At 39.3% G+C, this 15,806-nt stretch overlaps 1 protein-coding gene across 2 annotated transcripts in view; it reads right to left on the bottom strand.

Annotated features, from left to right (window-relative positions):
• ptpn4a (protein tyrosine phosphatase non-receptor type 4a) overlaps positions 1–15,806 on the bottom strand; it is a 240,491-nt gene that overhangs the window by 210,109 nt on the left and 14,576 nt on the right. The window contains exon 2 of one of the 2 annotated variants that reach the window (XM_067987103.1): positions 12,171–12,241. The exons of the other annotated variant lie outside the window; for it this stretch is intronic. Within the exon in view, the coding sequence (XP_067843204.1) occupies positions 12,171–12,207 (37 nt within the window). The 5' untranslated portion in view covers positions 12,208–12,241. The remainder of the gene's footprint in view (positions 1–12,170; positions 12,242–15,806) is intronic. 2 annotated transcript variants of the gene reach the window in all.

Here is a 15,806-nt window from a genome sequence, read left to right as displayed (position 1 = left end):
TGTAGAATGCCAGGACCAGGTACCAAGTAATCACCAGTGAAATTAACATTTTAAAAAAATCCTCTCCATTTTCTCCCACCCAGTTATCCAATTGTTTAGTTTACACTTGTGGTCTGCGATGTCAAATAGACATCATGAATCACTTGAAGAATGCTACTTTTAAAAACCCATTTTCATCAGGTTTCCCAACATCATGTTAACCATACTTACAGTGCAGCGAGAGAAATAAAATTTGAAGACCTAGTAAAGCAATCACCAAATAGTCTGGCAACAAAAGTAAAAAAAAATTAAAACACAGTAAAAGCGGATGAATTTTCACACAAACAGGTGTACTATAACCTTCCCACCCACGCATAGATTAATGAAGAGTTTCTAATGCACATCTATAGGATTCAATAGATTTATAGTAGTCACATTACTGGTATTTTCTTCTAAGGCAGCATATTTTTTAAACGGGCAGCAAAAAGCTGAACCTACTTAAATAGGGATGAACAATCTTAAGTCAGAAACATTATAGTGGAAAAGTAAGATTAACAAAGATGTTAAAGCTGCAACTTCACTCCCAGCTGAAAACTGAACACTAACTTTTAATTAAAACCCCAAAAAAATGCACAAAAATCTTAAAATACTTGTTTGTAGCGCTGAAAAGCAGATTCATTAACCGTTAGGACTTAGCATCCTTAAAATCCTCAAACCAATTTTGCAAATAACTTGATTTTTTTAAGTCACCTAGGATTCAAACATGAGCTCAGCAAATGATAACTTCACCAGGTACATCTGCATCATTTTAATGCTAATGTGTTTACACGAAAGTACCAGGAGAAATATCAGTACTTGCGTTTGTTGCACTTGCGTTTGTTGCACTTGCGTTTGTTGCACTTGCGTTTGTTGCACTTGCGTTTGTTGCACTTGCGTTTGTTGCACTTGCGTTTGTTGCACTTGCGTTTGCGTTCCATACCCAGTTCACTTGGGGAAAACCCAGTTAAAATGGGGATTAAAAGATGCTAAATGCCAACTTGCTCAAAAATAAATTCCACTTCCAGCCAGTGATCTGAAAAAAAACTTGCCCCGAATGTGCCAATTTCCAGCCAGATGAAAATTGCAAGTTTGCAACCAAGACATGCAGCAACTGGGAGTCTTTCTTACCATGTACAGTAAGCAGTAAACAAAGCTAAATTCCATACCGGATGCACTGAAGTGAAGTCAGGTTTGTGACAAATATGGGAACAGGGTACTGAGTCAGATGATCAGCCATGATCGTTCTGAATGGCGGAGCAGCCCGAAGGGCCGAATGACCTACTCTTGCTCCTATTTTCTGTGTTTCTAAATGCTATTTCACGCACTATAGCATGAACTAGCTTCGATTACACTCAGACATATGGTCTTTATTTTTGGGCGGGAAAGGGTGTCTGTGCACAAAACAAACAACAGAATTTGGGCAGTTACACAGTCACAATTCTAATTTTGATTTCCAACCATTATCAAAGACAAGAAAGTTTGTGTCTTAATGTGATTTGAACTCATCCAACTGATCAGTACTTTGGTTCACACAATTACAAGTACGAAAAGTGGTCCCATGGATTTCACATTCACTACGTCAATACTAAGCAATGGTCACATCACAATCTAAAGCTTTTTACTAATCCCTGCATTTATAGAAAGAACAATGCTATAACAGGTGGCACTGAATGTTTAAAATCTTTGAGGACTTGGGTGTGCAAAATTTGCAACATTTTTGAATAATAACAGAACTCAAAAATAAATCATTTCCACCTTCGATTGTTCGGGGAAAGTAAGTGACCAATCTACGTTGATTCAAGGAAATGCTTATCTGTATTGAAATGAAGTACTTCCTCATTGCACAAGCTCTTTTTCTTCTTTCAACCACAATTATGAAACTGCCTCCAAGTGCTCATGATTTTTTTTTAAAAAGCTCAAATACTTTCAAGTCAGTCCAATAGTAAAAATCACACATTGTGGCACGTATGACTGAAATGATGCCCTTGTTCAGCACCTACATTACTCCCAATTTCAAAACACTAACAGCTTTGTTAACTCTACACAGCAACACACTGAACTTGGACTCTAAGTAGAAACCCCAGCTGGTGAAAGAATGCTTCCTCCATTTATTGCTCAAACACCATGTATACAAACACTACAGACCATAAAGAACCCAACAGAAATATATCATTCCCTTTACCAGGCACAACCATTTATTGAAGATTTTAAAAAAATAGTAGCAACAGCAGAGAAAAATAATGTAAAAAAATTGAAGTCTAGAAATAAGATGGAGCGCAACTGCTTCACCAATAAATCTTTTACTGAGCTAAATGTAAATAAGGAGCTCAAACATCAAAACAAGGTGTGTACGCACAGCATTTATACCCCACAAAGTCCCTGTTATGCTGCACAGAGGTAGAATTAAATCAGAACCCCATAGAATTTGAGCTTGGATCTTACTTCAATCACAAAAAAACTCAGGTATTTTTATATGAAGTTTTAGATAGTCCAAAATATTGGGAATTTAAAATAGCCTAATGTTAGCCAGACTATTAATTTTTTTTTGGAAGGGGAAATCAATATACAAGTACAATCAGGAGACAGCAGTTCATTTCAAGGGGGAGACACCTACCTTCGTTAACAGAACTGAACAATTTAATCAAATGAGGTTGGGCTGGTACCTCAGGTTTTTGAAAAGTTAAATTAATGCAAAATTCACATACCATTGTCAGAATTCTTTAAGATTGTTCTTGGAACCTAAACTAAACAAATTATTGATTCTTTCTTTACTTGTAGTTTCCCTGATAGAGAATGGTTCTGAATGCTGACAAGTGTCAAATACTATGAGGTTATAGATGGATTTGTTATTTCTAACCTGGCCCACCAGGAGTTATCTTGAAATGGAGAGTATCTCAAGATTAACATCTGTGAGCTCTAGTTTTTAGAGGAGAACTCTGTGCACCAGAATGGGAAAAATCACTTCACCAACATATAAACATATCAGGAAGTCTGCAATAGTCTTGCAGATTGTTGAACTATGAGAAATACAATCTGAAAATATTTAAACTTTTGGAATGATTTGTTCTATATATTTTTATAAATATTTGCATATAGGAATTGCTAGACGAAAAAAGTCCAAGGTCACATTCAACCATCCTGGTAGTCGCATGATACAATGATAATTGAATCATGACTAATCATGGCAATCGATTTGTACCGCTAGTTTCTTGTTGTATTCTTTTGCTTCTGTACAATTATATTTGTAAACAAATTTAATTAATAGTTTTAACCTGAATGATACAAACTGATAACGTGACATTTCCTGCTTTCAAGAGTGGACAGAATTAATGACAGGCAGACTGCCTATCTCCAGTGCAAAATAAAAGGATAATTGTTAGTTTTCTAGTACATTACTCCCATTAATAGCATGCATAAACTGAGAGATTCATATCATGGGAGACGTAGGTCTGCTTATGGAAACTGACTTTTGCTGTTGACACAAAAAACTGTTGAGGGGTCAAGCCCAGGTCGTAACTCTCCCCGTTCCTAAACTTGATCGCCAATGTGCGCTATAACCCACTGAATCATGGATCATGGTAAATCCTACCCAACAGTGAGAATTTGGGCCCCCGAGGGAAGTGTCGTCCAATACGTTAGCCACTAGCCACATGCGGCTAATTGGAAATCCAGGTGTGGCTAATTCATAGAATCATAGAAAGGTTACAGCACGGAAGGAGGCCATTCGGCCCATGAAGTCCACGCCGTCTCTATGCAAGAGCAATCCAGCTAGTCCCACTCCTCCGCCCTATCCCCGTAGCCCTGCAATTTTTTTCCCTTTCAAGTACTTATCCAATTCCCTTTTGAAGGCCATGATTGAACCTACCTCCACCATCTTCTCGGGCAGTGCATTCCAGATCCTAACCACTTGCTGTGTAAAAAAGTTTTTCCTCATGTCACCTTTGGTTCTTTTGCCAATCACCTTAAACCTATGTCCTCTGGTTCTTGACCCTTCCACCAATGGGACAGTTTCTCTCTACCTATTTTGTATAAACCCTTCATGATTTTGAATACCTCTATCAAATCTCCTGCAACCATCTCTGTTACAAGGAGAACAACCCCAACTTCTCCAGCCTATCCACGTAACTAAAGTCCCTCATTTCTGGAATCATTCGAGTAAATCTCTTCTGCTCCCTCTCTAAGGCCTTCACATCTTTCCTAAAGTGCAGCACCCAGAACTGGATACAATACTCCAGTTGTGGTCGAATCAGTGTTTTATTAAGGTTCATCATGACTTCCATACTTTTGTACTCTATGCCTCTATTTATAAAGCCCAGGATCCCATATGCTTTTTTAACCACTTTCTCAACCTGCCCTGCCAACTTCAACAATTGGTACACATATACCCCCAGATCTCTCTGTTCCTGTACCCCTTTTTGAATTGTGCCCTCAAGTCTATATTGCCTCTCCTTGTTCTTCCTACCGAAATGTATCACTTCGCATTTTTCTGCGTTAAATTTCATCTGCCATGTGTCTGCCCATGCCACCAGCCTGTCTATATCCTCTTGAAGTCTATCACTATCCTCCTCACTGTTTACTACCCTTCCAAGTTTTGTGTCTTCTGCAAATTTTGAAATTGTGCCCTGTAAACCCAAGTCCAAGTCATTAATATATATCTAGAAAAACAGTGGTCCCAGCAACGACCACCTGGGGAACACCACTGTACACCTCCCTCCAGTCCGAAAAACAAGCGTTCACCACTACTCTCTGTTTCCTGTCCCGTAGCCAATTCTGTATCACGTTGCTACTGCCCCCTTTATTCCATGGGCTGCATACATATTTCATTAATTAAAAAATGAGTATTAGACAATTGTGTACATGATCTCAATAGTTATACTCACATGGTGCATGCATGTGTACTTTTACCTTTCTGTGCGTTTGTTAGCAGAATGGCAAGATGAAAAGCAGAGTGTTTTTTTGAACATTGTACGCGCTTTACTTCCTTGGTTACTGCTTATCTGCTAAAATGATATGCAACACGGGTGAAAACGATTAACTTCAGCAACATTGTATGGAGATGGGAGATGTCATCGTAGGCAGCGCGACCAATTAGAAAAGCCTCTCCAGGCCAGCAGGAAAATGCAACTCCACAGAACGTGTCATGCGAAAGTGCAAGTAGCATCCAATTGCGTTCTGGATAGATACCAGAGGTGGGTCTGGTGCATCACATCGTGAGTCAACATTCTCAGCAGTCATGAAGTCAAAATATCGCTTGCAACTGCTGGGCAAAAACCTCGAAGCTGCACCAAGTGATAAATTCATGCCAGAATTCCAAACTTTGGTGAAAGACTGCAAAATTTCATACTGAATGCTGATAGGTGTTTGTTAAGTAAATATACACAAAGTATATTTACCTGTATTGTCTGTAAGGAGTTTTCACTAATATCGGTGCATGTGGCTAAAATGGTGCCGCTGTAGCCAAATCTATGGCTAGGCATCGAATTATCTTGGACAGCATTGATCGAAAGTATTTGAGGCAACTCTGCCCTTTACTGTAACACAGAGGTTCCAAAACTTGGGGGGGGGGGGGGGGCGCCGAGGTTAAGTTGGGGGGTGTTGAGGGTATCAGGGGCGCAAAGAGGACGGGCTGGCCAAGAATGTGAACCGCAATAATCAGTTTTTATGCACCAGAAGATGCTGATTAGATCTATTAAAGTTCCTTCTGGTGCATAGTAACCGATTTCTGTTGCACCAGAAGCAGCTCTGATCAGACACACTAACCGATTACTATTGTACCAATGATACCTCTCAAAGGTCAAAGTTCCACTTCTAGAAGTCGGCGGGGATTCAAACATCCAGCTGTGCTGAGATCGTAGCTCCTCTATATGAGGCTGTACTTAGTGAAAGACATTTCTGATAAGTCCTGATTGCTGCATGAAAGTAGAGATCCTTGAAGCACTGGCTATTCGAGGCACACAATCCCTACATGACTGAAGGCAAGGTGAGCATTTTGAACTTCTCAGCTTATTTTCCATTTTTTGAAACCAATAGGATTGAACGATTAATTCTTCTTGGAGACTACAAAATATTGTTTCTTAGAAAAAGGGGTGGGTGTGAATGGGAAATTAATCTCAAAAGGGGGCTTAGCAATAAAAGTTTGGGAACTACTTCTGTAACAAATCTCACTATAAACAGACTACAATACACAATACAAGAAATAGAAGAACTCATTCACACCAGATCAGATTATTTCCCCTGAGCTAAAATAGTATCAAATTGCTGCCCAGCAGCTACACTATGGTGCATGGTGGGGCTGAAGTGGAACCAGGAATCTGATCAGCCAGTTCTGACGAAAGGTCATCGACCTGAAACGTTAACTCTGTTTCTCTCTCCACAGATGCTGCCTGACCAGCATTTTCTGTTTTTATTTCAGCTTTCCAGCATCTGCAGTGTTTACTTTTATCTCATCAGGAGGTACATTTATGGAAAACTTTCAGCACTCTGATCAAAACAGCTGCTGATCTCTCCGTTTAAGTTAAAGCCACTCAGTTTACACCGTAGTACACAACAAAGTCTATCAAACAAATTGTGCCAAACCTGGACATACATGCAAAACTAAAACCTCAATTTGAGTCACAACATAGGAATGCACTGGCACAACAGCTTGGAGTAACTATTTTCTACATTTGGCATCTTTAAACCAGCACTCAAGTAGAATCCCCAGGAGGTGTGTATTTCTACCAATTTACACCGATACCCGAAGCCAATCACTTTTCAAATCACTCCAGGTAACAAGCAAAATAAAAAAGTGCCACACTTACACCGTGGCATCCAACAAGTTGGGGACAGCAAACTAAACCCCAATCGCGTGCAAACATTAGGAAAATAGCGATTTGCGACTAGATGCAGTCAAAAATAAACAGATCCATTTCCCAGCTTGCAGAGGTTACTATAAAACTGGCATGCAGCTAGAAGTTAGATGAATTTTTAATACTGATTTTACATTGGCACAGGTTAATCCTGAGGATTTACATTGTGTATTTAAGATGCTCCTTATACAATTTATATTCCAATCATTCCAATGAGCGTAAATGGGGCCATACCATTTAGTTCACATCCATTGTACCAGAGCTGCTTCTCAACCAGCTTCAAATGCAATTTGTTTTGCTGCAATCTAACAAAAAATCAGCCTCATTATACAATGCAGGTTGATTCAAAGCATCTGTTGAGGCAGAAACTAAAAACAGGTTCTCAATAGTTATTTACTGGACATCTTACGCCAGTTTCCATTCTCACCCATAAATGCCTATTATCTTTTATTTCTCCCCAGTTCAAGTTGTATTGTAAGCTCACTGTATTTAACTATGTTTAATTTACATTGGTAAATATGCTTCCTTTCTGCAGAAGGTGAAAACAATCTGATCACAATTTATTTAAGTTCCATAAATGTACCACATACTGCACAACAAATATCCTTGACCTAAGTAACAAAACCCTTCCAATGGTGAAATTATGGAGCAGTCCTTCAGTTCCTACATCACCCAGGAATCCAACACCCTTGCATGTGTTGTTTGTCATAGCGTGCACAATCCAGAGAACACAAAAATCCTGTTCCAGGCAGCCAGCAACACAACAGTAAATCAGTAAACCTCTGATAAATTTCAAGGCAACTTACTGAGCAACTGATTAAGAAACATTTAAACATTGCAGGACTTTTAGCAGAAGGGAACGTTTTAGAAGAAACAAGAAAAATGTAGCTACTGACAGAATAGGCACTCGCATTTAAAAAAAACACAAATTACCCTGATATAGCATCTGCAGTAGTGCAGTACAGACCTCCAGATTCTCCACACCCTGTCTAATAAGCATTTGTCCCGTGGAGTGTGTTTTTAAACACCAGCTGTCACGCGGGAGTGCAGGAGAATCCTGGTAAACACACTATTACTTGGCCAAGTTTTTTTTTTGCTTGGTTCAGGAATTTCTCAACTATATTTAAATAAGTTAGCTATTTATCACATTTACATCTCATTCTCTTTAACCTACAGTCAACAAAAAAACAAACTATTTCTTTTGGTAACCTCCCTCGTCCGTCCGCCCTCTCCCCTTCCCCCTCCTCTCCCCACCCCACACACCCTTTCCATGCCATGTAAAGAGCAAGACGACTTGCCACCTGCTCCTAGGCCTCTGCAACCCACCATTAGGAGCAATCTGAGTTGACGATTTGTTTTTTTTCTCTCCATGCAGAAGGAACTCCTTTCTGGATCTGCCAGGGACAACAGAGATCCAGCTAACAATAATTTGACCAGAATGTCCATGATACGCAGGCAAAAATTTCAATCCATGAGTCGTCAAATCATTATTTTTAAAACCAAAAAGTAAACACGTCTCAAAAATGTAAATACACCTAAAACAGATTTTGTATAAAAAGTATTGTGTCCAATTGAAAACTGGCAGCAGACCGACATGAAGAATGGGTACAGCACAAAAAAACAAAAAATATCCTATGTTTGAATCAAAATTACTATATTTAATAGTTATGCATGGATTGGGAATACAGCAACTATTGTCCAAATTTTGCATTCAATATACTTAATATAAAAAGCATTGTTTTGAAAAAAATATATTTTTGGATTGTGACCAATGCATTGGAAATCTTAGATTAACTAATTCCAAGAGCTCTGCCATTTGTTTGGTTATAAAAAGTGTGATCATATCATCTGCAACAAAATTCTAGGAGAACGCAAGATTAGGCTGAAACTTGACTGTCGACAACACACTGAGGATCAAAAGGAAAATCTAGAAATCAGAGAATATGTTAGAAACAATTCAACACACAGACCAACGCCAGAAAATAGCTTACAAAATGCACTTTTCAACAAAAAAAAAGCAAGTCCTAACACACTTCATAACTATTTTCAGCTACTTCATTAATGAACTTCACTCCATTATAAGGTCAGAAGTGGGGCTATTTCACTGATGATTGCATAATATTTAGCTCCATTCACAATTCCTCAGATAATGAAGCAACCCATGCCCACATGCATTAAGACCCAAACATCATTCAAGCTTTTTTTAAAAATTCGTTCATGGGATTATGGGCGTCGTTGGCAAGGCCAGCATTTATTGCCGATCCCTAATTGCCCTCGAGAAGGTGGTGGTGAGCCGCCTTCTTGAACCGCTGCAGTCCACGTGGTGAGGGTTCTCCCACAGTGCTGTTAGGAAGGGAGTTCCAGGATTTTGACCCAGCGGCGATGAAGGAACGGCGGCATATTTCCAAGTCAGAATGGTGTGTGACTTGGAGGGGAATGTGCAGGTGGTGTTGTTCCCATGTGCCTGCTGCCCTTGTCCTTCTAGGTGGTAAAGGTCGCGGGTTTGGGAGGTGCTGTTGAAGAAGCCTTGGTGAGTTGCTGCAGTGCATCCTGTGGATGGTATACACTGCAGCCACTGTGTGCCGGTGAAGGGAGTGAATGTTTAGGGTGGTGGATGGGGTGCCAATCAAGCGGGCTGCTTTGCCCTGGATGGTGTCGAGCTTCTTGAGTGTTGTTGGAGCTGCACTCATCCAGGCAAGTGGAGAGTATTCCATCACACTCCTGACTTGTGCCTTGTAGATGGTGGAAAGGCTTTGGGGAGTTAGGAGGTGAGTCACTCGCCGCAGAATACCCAGCCTCTGACCTGCTCTTGTAGCCACAGTATTTATATGGCTGGTCCAGTTAAGTTTCTGGTCAATGGTGACCCCCAGGATGTTGATGGCGGGGGATTCGGCAATGGTAATGGGCTGAAAAGTGGCACGTTACCTTCACACCATACAAGGGCTAGGCAATGACCACCTCCAACAAGAGAGAGCCTAGCCAACTCCCCTTAACATTCAGTGGCATTATTTTTACCAAGTTCCCCACCATTAACTTCCCGGGGGTCACCAGTAACCAGAAACTTAACTGGATCAGCCACATTAATGTCATGGTTACTAGAGCAGGTTAGAGGCTGGGTATTCTGCAGCATGTGACTCACTTCCGGACTCCCCAAAGCTTCTATACTACCTACAAGTCAGGAGTGCGATGAAATATTCTCCTCTTGCCTGGATGACTGCAGCTGCAACACTCAGGAAGCCCGACACCCTCCAGGACAAGCAATCCGCGTGATCTGTACCACATCTGCCAGTCTAAACATCCACCCCTTCAATCAATGACATACTGTGACTGCAGTGTGTACTAACTACACGATGCACTGCAGCAACTCACCAAGGTTTCTTCAGCAACACCTTCCAAATCCTCGACCTCCACCACCTAGAAAGATGAGGGCAGCTGGTGCAGGAGAACACCATCACCACCAAGTCACACACAATCCCAACATGGACATATAATCACTGTTCCTTCATACTCGCTAGGTCAAAATCCTAACAGCATAATGGAGGCACCTTCAGTACACAACCTACAGCAGTTCAAGAAGTTGGCCCGCTGCCACCTTCTCAGGATTAGTGGAGATAGGCAATAAATGCCAGTCTTGCCAGTGACACCCACAACCCAAGAATGAATATTAAAAAAAACAGGAAGGGGATAATTAATACCAAGCAAGAGTTAGAAGAGCTGGGGAAATGACTTGCGGCGAAGAGGTAGATTTTGAGGAGTTTTTTTTATATATAAGTAGGATAGAGGTAGCAAGGTTGGAGAGCATCAGGAAAAAATTCCACAATGCTGGACCATGACGACTGAATGCTGTAACATTAGTTACGCACACAGCCTTAATAAAGTTTTGGGAAACACTTTTTCCACAGTACCATTTGAAGAAATTTAATCAACACATATTTCCTTTCACGGTGCTAAAACTTCCAGCCAACTTTACAAAATGACCGTCAACATATCTGAATTCTAGCTTTTACAAAAACTCTCGAGATCTTAGTTTGTTCTCCTAGTCAAAAATTGCACTGAGTTTTCTGATTTCCTGCCAATAGAGAGAAAAAAAGCATATATATGTAAGATGCTAAAGCACCAAGGTATAAAATGGCAAACTTATAAGAAAACAAATCTCAACATTAAATGTGATCTAACAGACGAACAATGCATTGAGCAGCCAACCAGCAGTCCAACTGGACAACAATCACACTGCAACACTGACTGTGTTTGCGTACACACGAGCCGCCTTAAGCTCCAAATATACTATCGGACATACTCTTTCTCCTCTTTACATCCTCACTCTGTTGAAATTAAGATTCACATGTCTCCTAATTAAATTAATTCATTCAGAGAACCGCAAAATTGGGAAATTCCTTACCTTATTAGCTTTCCTCCTCCTCCTACAAAGTTCAGACTTATAAATCCCAACCATAGCATCACCTAATCACTACTTCCCAAATTACCTAGCATTCTCTTTTTACACCTTTCAACTTTGGTGGTGTCAAGCACTATGGGCCTTGGCTCTTTACTATGGTTTCAGAATTTAAAAGAAACATTTCCCAGTAGATGGAATTGGTCATGCTCATTGCACAGCTACATTTGAAGAGAGATCATAGAAGCAAAAGGACCAGATTCTATACAAGGACATTTTGAAAAGTAACAAATTTACATACATTCCTGATTTGCAACAGAACGTGCAATTGTTGCTAAACTGGCACACGAATCAAGCTTAATTTTCAAGCTATTTAAACACTCTCATGCACACGCATAAATCCTCAAATTCAAACACTGCTTGAGTTGCATTCCTTCCCACCCCAAAAAACATGCTGAATACATTGTAATCTCAGATTCTCCACCGTACACAGAGGAAATGTTAACTCTAGTCATAGACAACGTTAAAACGGATTTTGAATGTAGACATTTTAAAAAACAGAATTTCTATGTAGCAGTCAAAGGTTATAATCGTCCTCAACTTTGGGCTCTGCCCATGAATTAAATAGCAAAATAAACACCCATGCTAAAGTACTTGTGGAGAACACTGAAAATAAATGTGTAGGTATCTGATTAATTGAGTTACTTCACAGCAATTGTTCCTTTTCAAAGAACATCTAACACTCAGCAAAATCTCAGTTTACTAGTAATATAGTGCCTGAATCAACCCCAATGGAAAAAGCTGAAAATGTTAAATTTTAACTGTTCAAAATAAAACTTGCACACTTTTGAATGGCATCCCACCCTCATAAGACCCCTTTCTTATGCAAGCGGGCATCAAAAGGCACATACCTAGTGTAGGGGAGCACCTCTCATTTTTCTGTCCCATGGTAAAAGTACCGTACTGGAATGAGTGCAGAAACCTTTCGGGGTAGAACAAAATCATCATTGGAACAAACATGCCAGAGGTGTCAGCCCTCGCATTTAATAGATATAAATATATATAAATATATATTATAGCCACTCATGTTCAAATCACATCAATTGACATTATTCAGAGCAGACATGTCATCTCATTTTCACCATTCAAGAACCTGGCCTGTTCATAGAAGGAAGTTAAAAGAAGCCATTTTGATGCTAAAAATCTGAAGTGAATGTAAATCAGAAAACTGCATGGGATTTTACTGGAAAAGAAAACTTACGAAATTACTACTGGCCTTCTGATTATATTAGTGGGCGGAAGAGGTCACACAATTGATAAGCTTCTCATTTTAAGAAAAATATTTATCCCATCGGTATAATAAAGAAAATTTATGAATAGTATTCTGGCTATAAAGTAATAGTCATGCACTTTCTCCAATGTCCAAGTTATATTAATATAGCATGCAAATATTGACTGTAATAGGGGGTTATAACAGTAAATTATTGTTCCTGTCAAGTGACCAAGAGGATGCAATATTCAAGATGACACCACGCAAAGTAACAGCTTGTTATAATGGTCATTCATGATCAAACCTTTCTTTTCAGTTGGGGTTGGCGAAGGGTGGGGAAGAGGAGGTGACAAATTTCAGGTGATGCAAGGGCACACTTTTCCACTTTGGCATCCAATGTCAGCCAGAAGCACTCCTTCACAGAAGAAGTTCTATAGGTCGATTCACAGTGAAACTTCCTCTACATCTCCAGAATAACGTATCTCAATTCTACTATAAAGCATCAATGCGACATTTTCAACAGCAGCCACTATTGTGTCACATCCAATCACAATTGATAATTCAGTTCCAATTGATGTTGTGGTCTCACAGCCATGAGGAAATGGGCTAAAGCTCCTCAAATTTATTTTACTTAGGATCCTTACAGATGGTAGACTTTCATCCCATTTACCTTGGCTGGATTCAAACTCACATTCCAAGAACAAAGAGCATTCTAACCCACAGATGGACATACATAATATATATATATTTTTTAAAAAGATTACAGTCTGTAGTTACAAAAAGCACCCATAAATCAAGTGCAAAAATATTCCAAAAGCAGCATGGGACACTGAGCAGGCAAGTTCAAAGAAATCACAACCATCCAAGTTATATTTGTAGTTTTGCTCGAGTTGGATTTATCTTGACCCCAAAATATAGATTAAAATGGCTGCTTTAATAAACATAAATCTCTGAAGAATTCCTTCACTTTAAGCATTAGTTAAGAAAACAAGTTTTCACAAAAATACATTTTTCCTCTGCCCTCTGTATTGAAAGATTACATGTATTTTAGCATCATAAATAGAAATATTAACACAACATAGTTTATTCATCTCAAATTAGATATGGTTTTTGCTGTGGCTTCTACTTTTTGTTTATGGTCACATTCTCACTAGTTTCCCTTTCCTGCTGTTTCTTCCATAAAACACAGGTCCCTCCAAATCAGTATATAGCACTACAGATTCTCCAATAATAGAACTTTGTAAGCTAGTTGTAATTTGCAGTTAGTTTAACACAATGTGGCTGCTTTGGGACGCTATACTGAATTGAATTCTGGAAGGCAACCTCCAACAGGATTTTTTCCCCTTATGTTAAGGGGAAAAACATGTAATTGTTTTCTTCACATGTTTTAGGGCAGTTTCAGATATTGGTACGGCCTTTTCTGAAAAACTCAACTGCTGCAACATTAAGCTCTGCAAGTTCACATTATGCTAAATATTACACATGTAACTGCAGAAACTTTCAATGTTTAAAATTAAGTAGCAGCAGAGTGGCATTACATTTCTCCTTTTGATTTACAAGGTAAAGTATCTCATGAGAATTTACATATAATCATGAGCCAATCAATTTAATGGTTGGTGTATTAACCATATTTGCAGTTTGAGCAAGGAATGCGCAAAAGGGAAGTCAGACACTTGAAGGACAATTTGTTTAACTTCCCCCAGTTCCTCTAGTACATTTCATAACAGTGATTTTCCCTTTAAGATCTGCTATGCATGTCTAATCTTCAGGCATTTTTATGTTGGTGCAGCAGACAGCAGTCTCCAGTATAAAGTAAGAAATCTTGCCATCAGCTCTCTATTTATCTGCAAGTGCACAGATCTTGATTTTACACAGCAGGAAGAACAGAGGTAAATGGGGACAGGGGATGGGGGAGGGGGCTTAGAGCTGCTCTCCTGGGACCCGTATAAAAAAATAACAGTCCACAATGAGCAGTCGTGAGGCAATTTAAGATTCTCGTTATGTCAGAGAACATACTGAACACGATTGGACTGCACCAGAAAAGAGTGTGTTGTACATTACTGTAGATTCAAGCAGAGTGTTTCTCCTTCCAGAATTTCAAACTACTTATTCACATTCTGAGGTTTACATCCGTCCCAGCAGAGATGGCCACCCCACCCTCAGATACAATTCTAACACACTAAAACAATGATGCCCTGGTCACCTCCCACTATTCATAGAGTCATACTTGCGCTTGGCCACTGTGGCCCTACAGGTAAAGTTAGATGCACACACTGCCCATCAATATAGGCTCTCATTCTCTATTTTCACTCCCCATCACCCCACAGCAGAATTGGCAAGTACAAAGTAAATCACGAATGGTATCAAACCACAACCTATTCTTGCTGCACAGAACATAACACCCAATTAAAAAAAGAAAACCAACAGAAAAATAACATGTAATACAAAATATCGGCCAAATTAGTCACACGGGTGATGACTGTAAATTGTTTGGCTCACCAAATTACTTCTTTTTTGCAGTTTACAACTTCCCAACATATCTTTGATGTAGCACAATTGAGAGGATGCAGATGGCATCATAAACTACAAGAATGAGAGCTAATGAATGCCATCCGAATTTCAGAAAATTAGGCTACAGACTATAATTCACTCCTGCATAAAGAATTTTAAATTATGCAAAATGTTTATGAACAGATGAAATAGACAATGTGCAATAAAAAGGATTAAGTTATTTTAAAGAAATCAGAATTAAGTGTCTTAAGCAAATCTATAATAAAGCCAAGTGGAATGGCATGCATCTCCCTATTTCTCATCTAAATCTAGATAGCCCCAAACCCCAGGCCCAGTGGATAGAGAGCTATAACAAAGGACGGTGTACTAACCCACTGTGACACCCAAACTTCAAAGTAACTTTTTTAAAAGTAAATACATTGAAACAAACTTCTGATTTTCCAAATCACCTGCAACTTCCAGCTACTTTGATCCCAGATAAAGTCTGAACATTGTACAATAGATTCCCCATCTTAAAAAGGAAAAAAATGATAATTGCAATATGTTAAGCTTTAAACATTAGCAACAAGACATACCATTTGCCTCTTCATTTGTGGTTTTGACTACCTGAGGTTATGGTTACCACTGCAAAGGGTGTGAAACAATCTAAACAACAGTACCTAAAAATAAAATTACTTGACATTTAATGTGCTACCCCTCCCCTATGTAACACCTCATTGTGCATCCAGGCTCATTATTTTGGAATGTATACTTGGCCCAATTTAAG

This window comes from Heptranchias perlo, chromosome 7 (assembly GCF_035084215.1).
Source record: "Heptranchias perlo isolate sHepPer1 chromosome 7, sHepPer1.hap1, whole genome shotgun sequence".
Taxonomy (NCBI): Eukaryota; Metazoa; Chordata; class Chondrichthyes; order Hexanchiformes; family Hexanchidae; genus Heptranchias; species Heptranchias perlo.
This window is presented reverse-complemented; position numbering and strand designations above follow the sequence as displayed.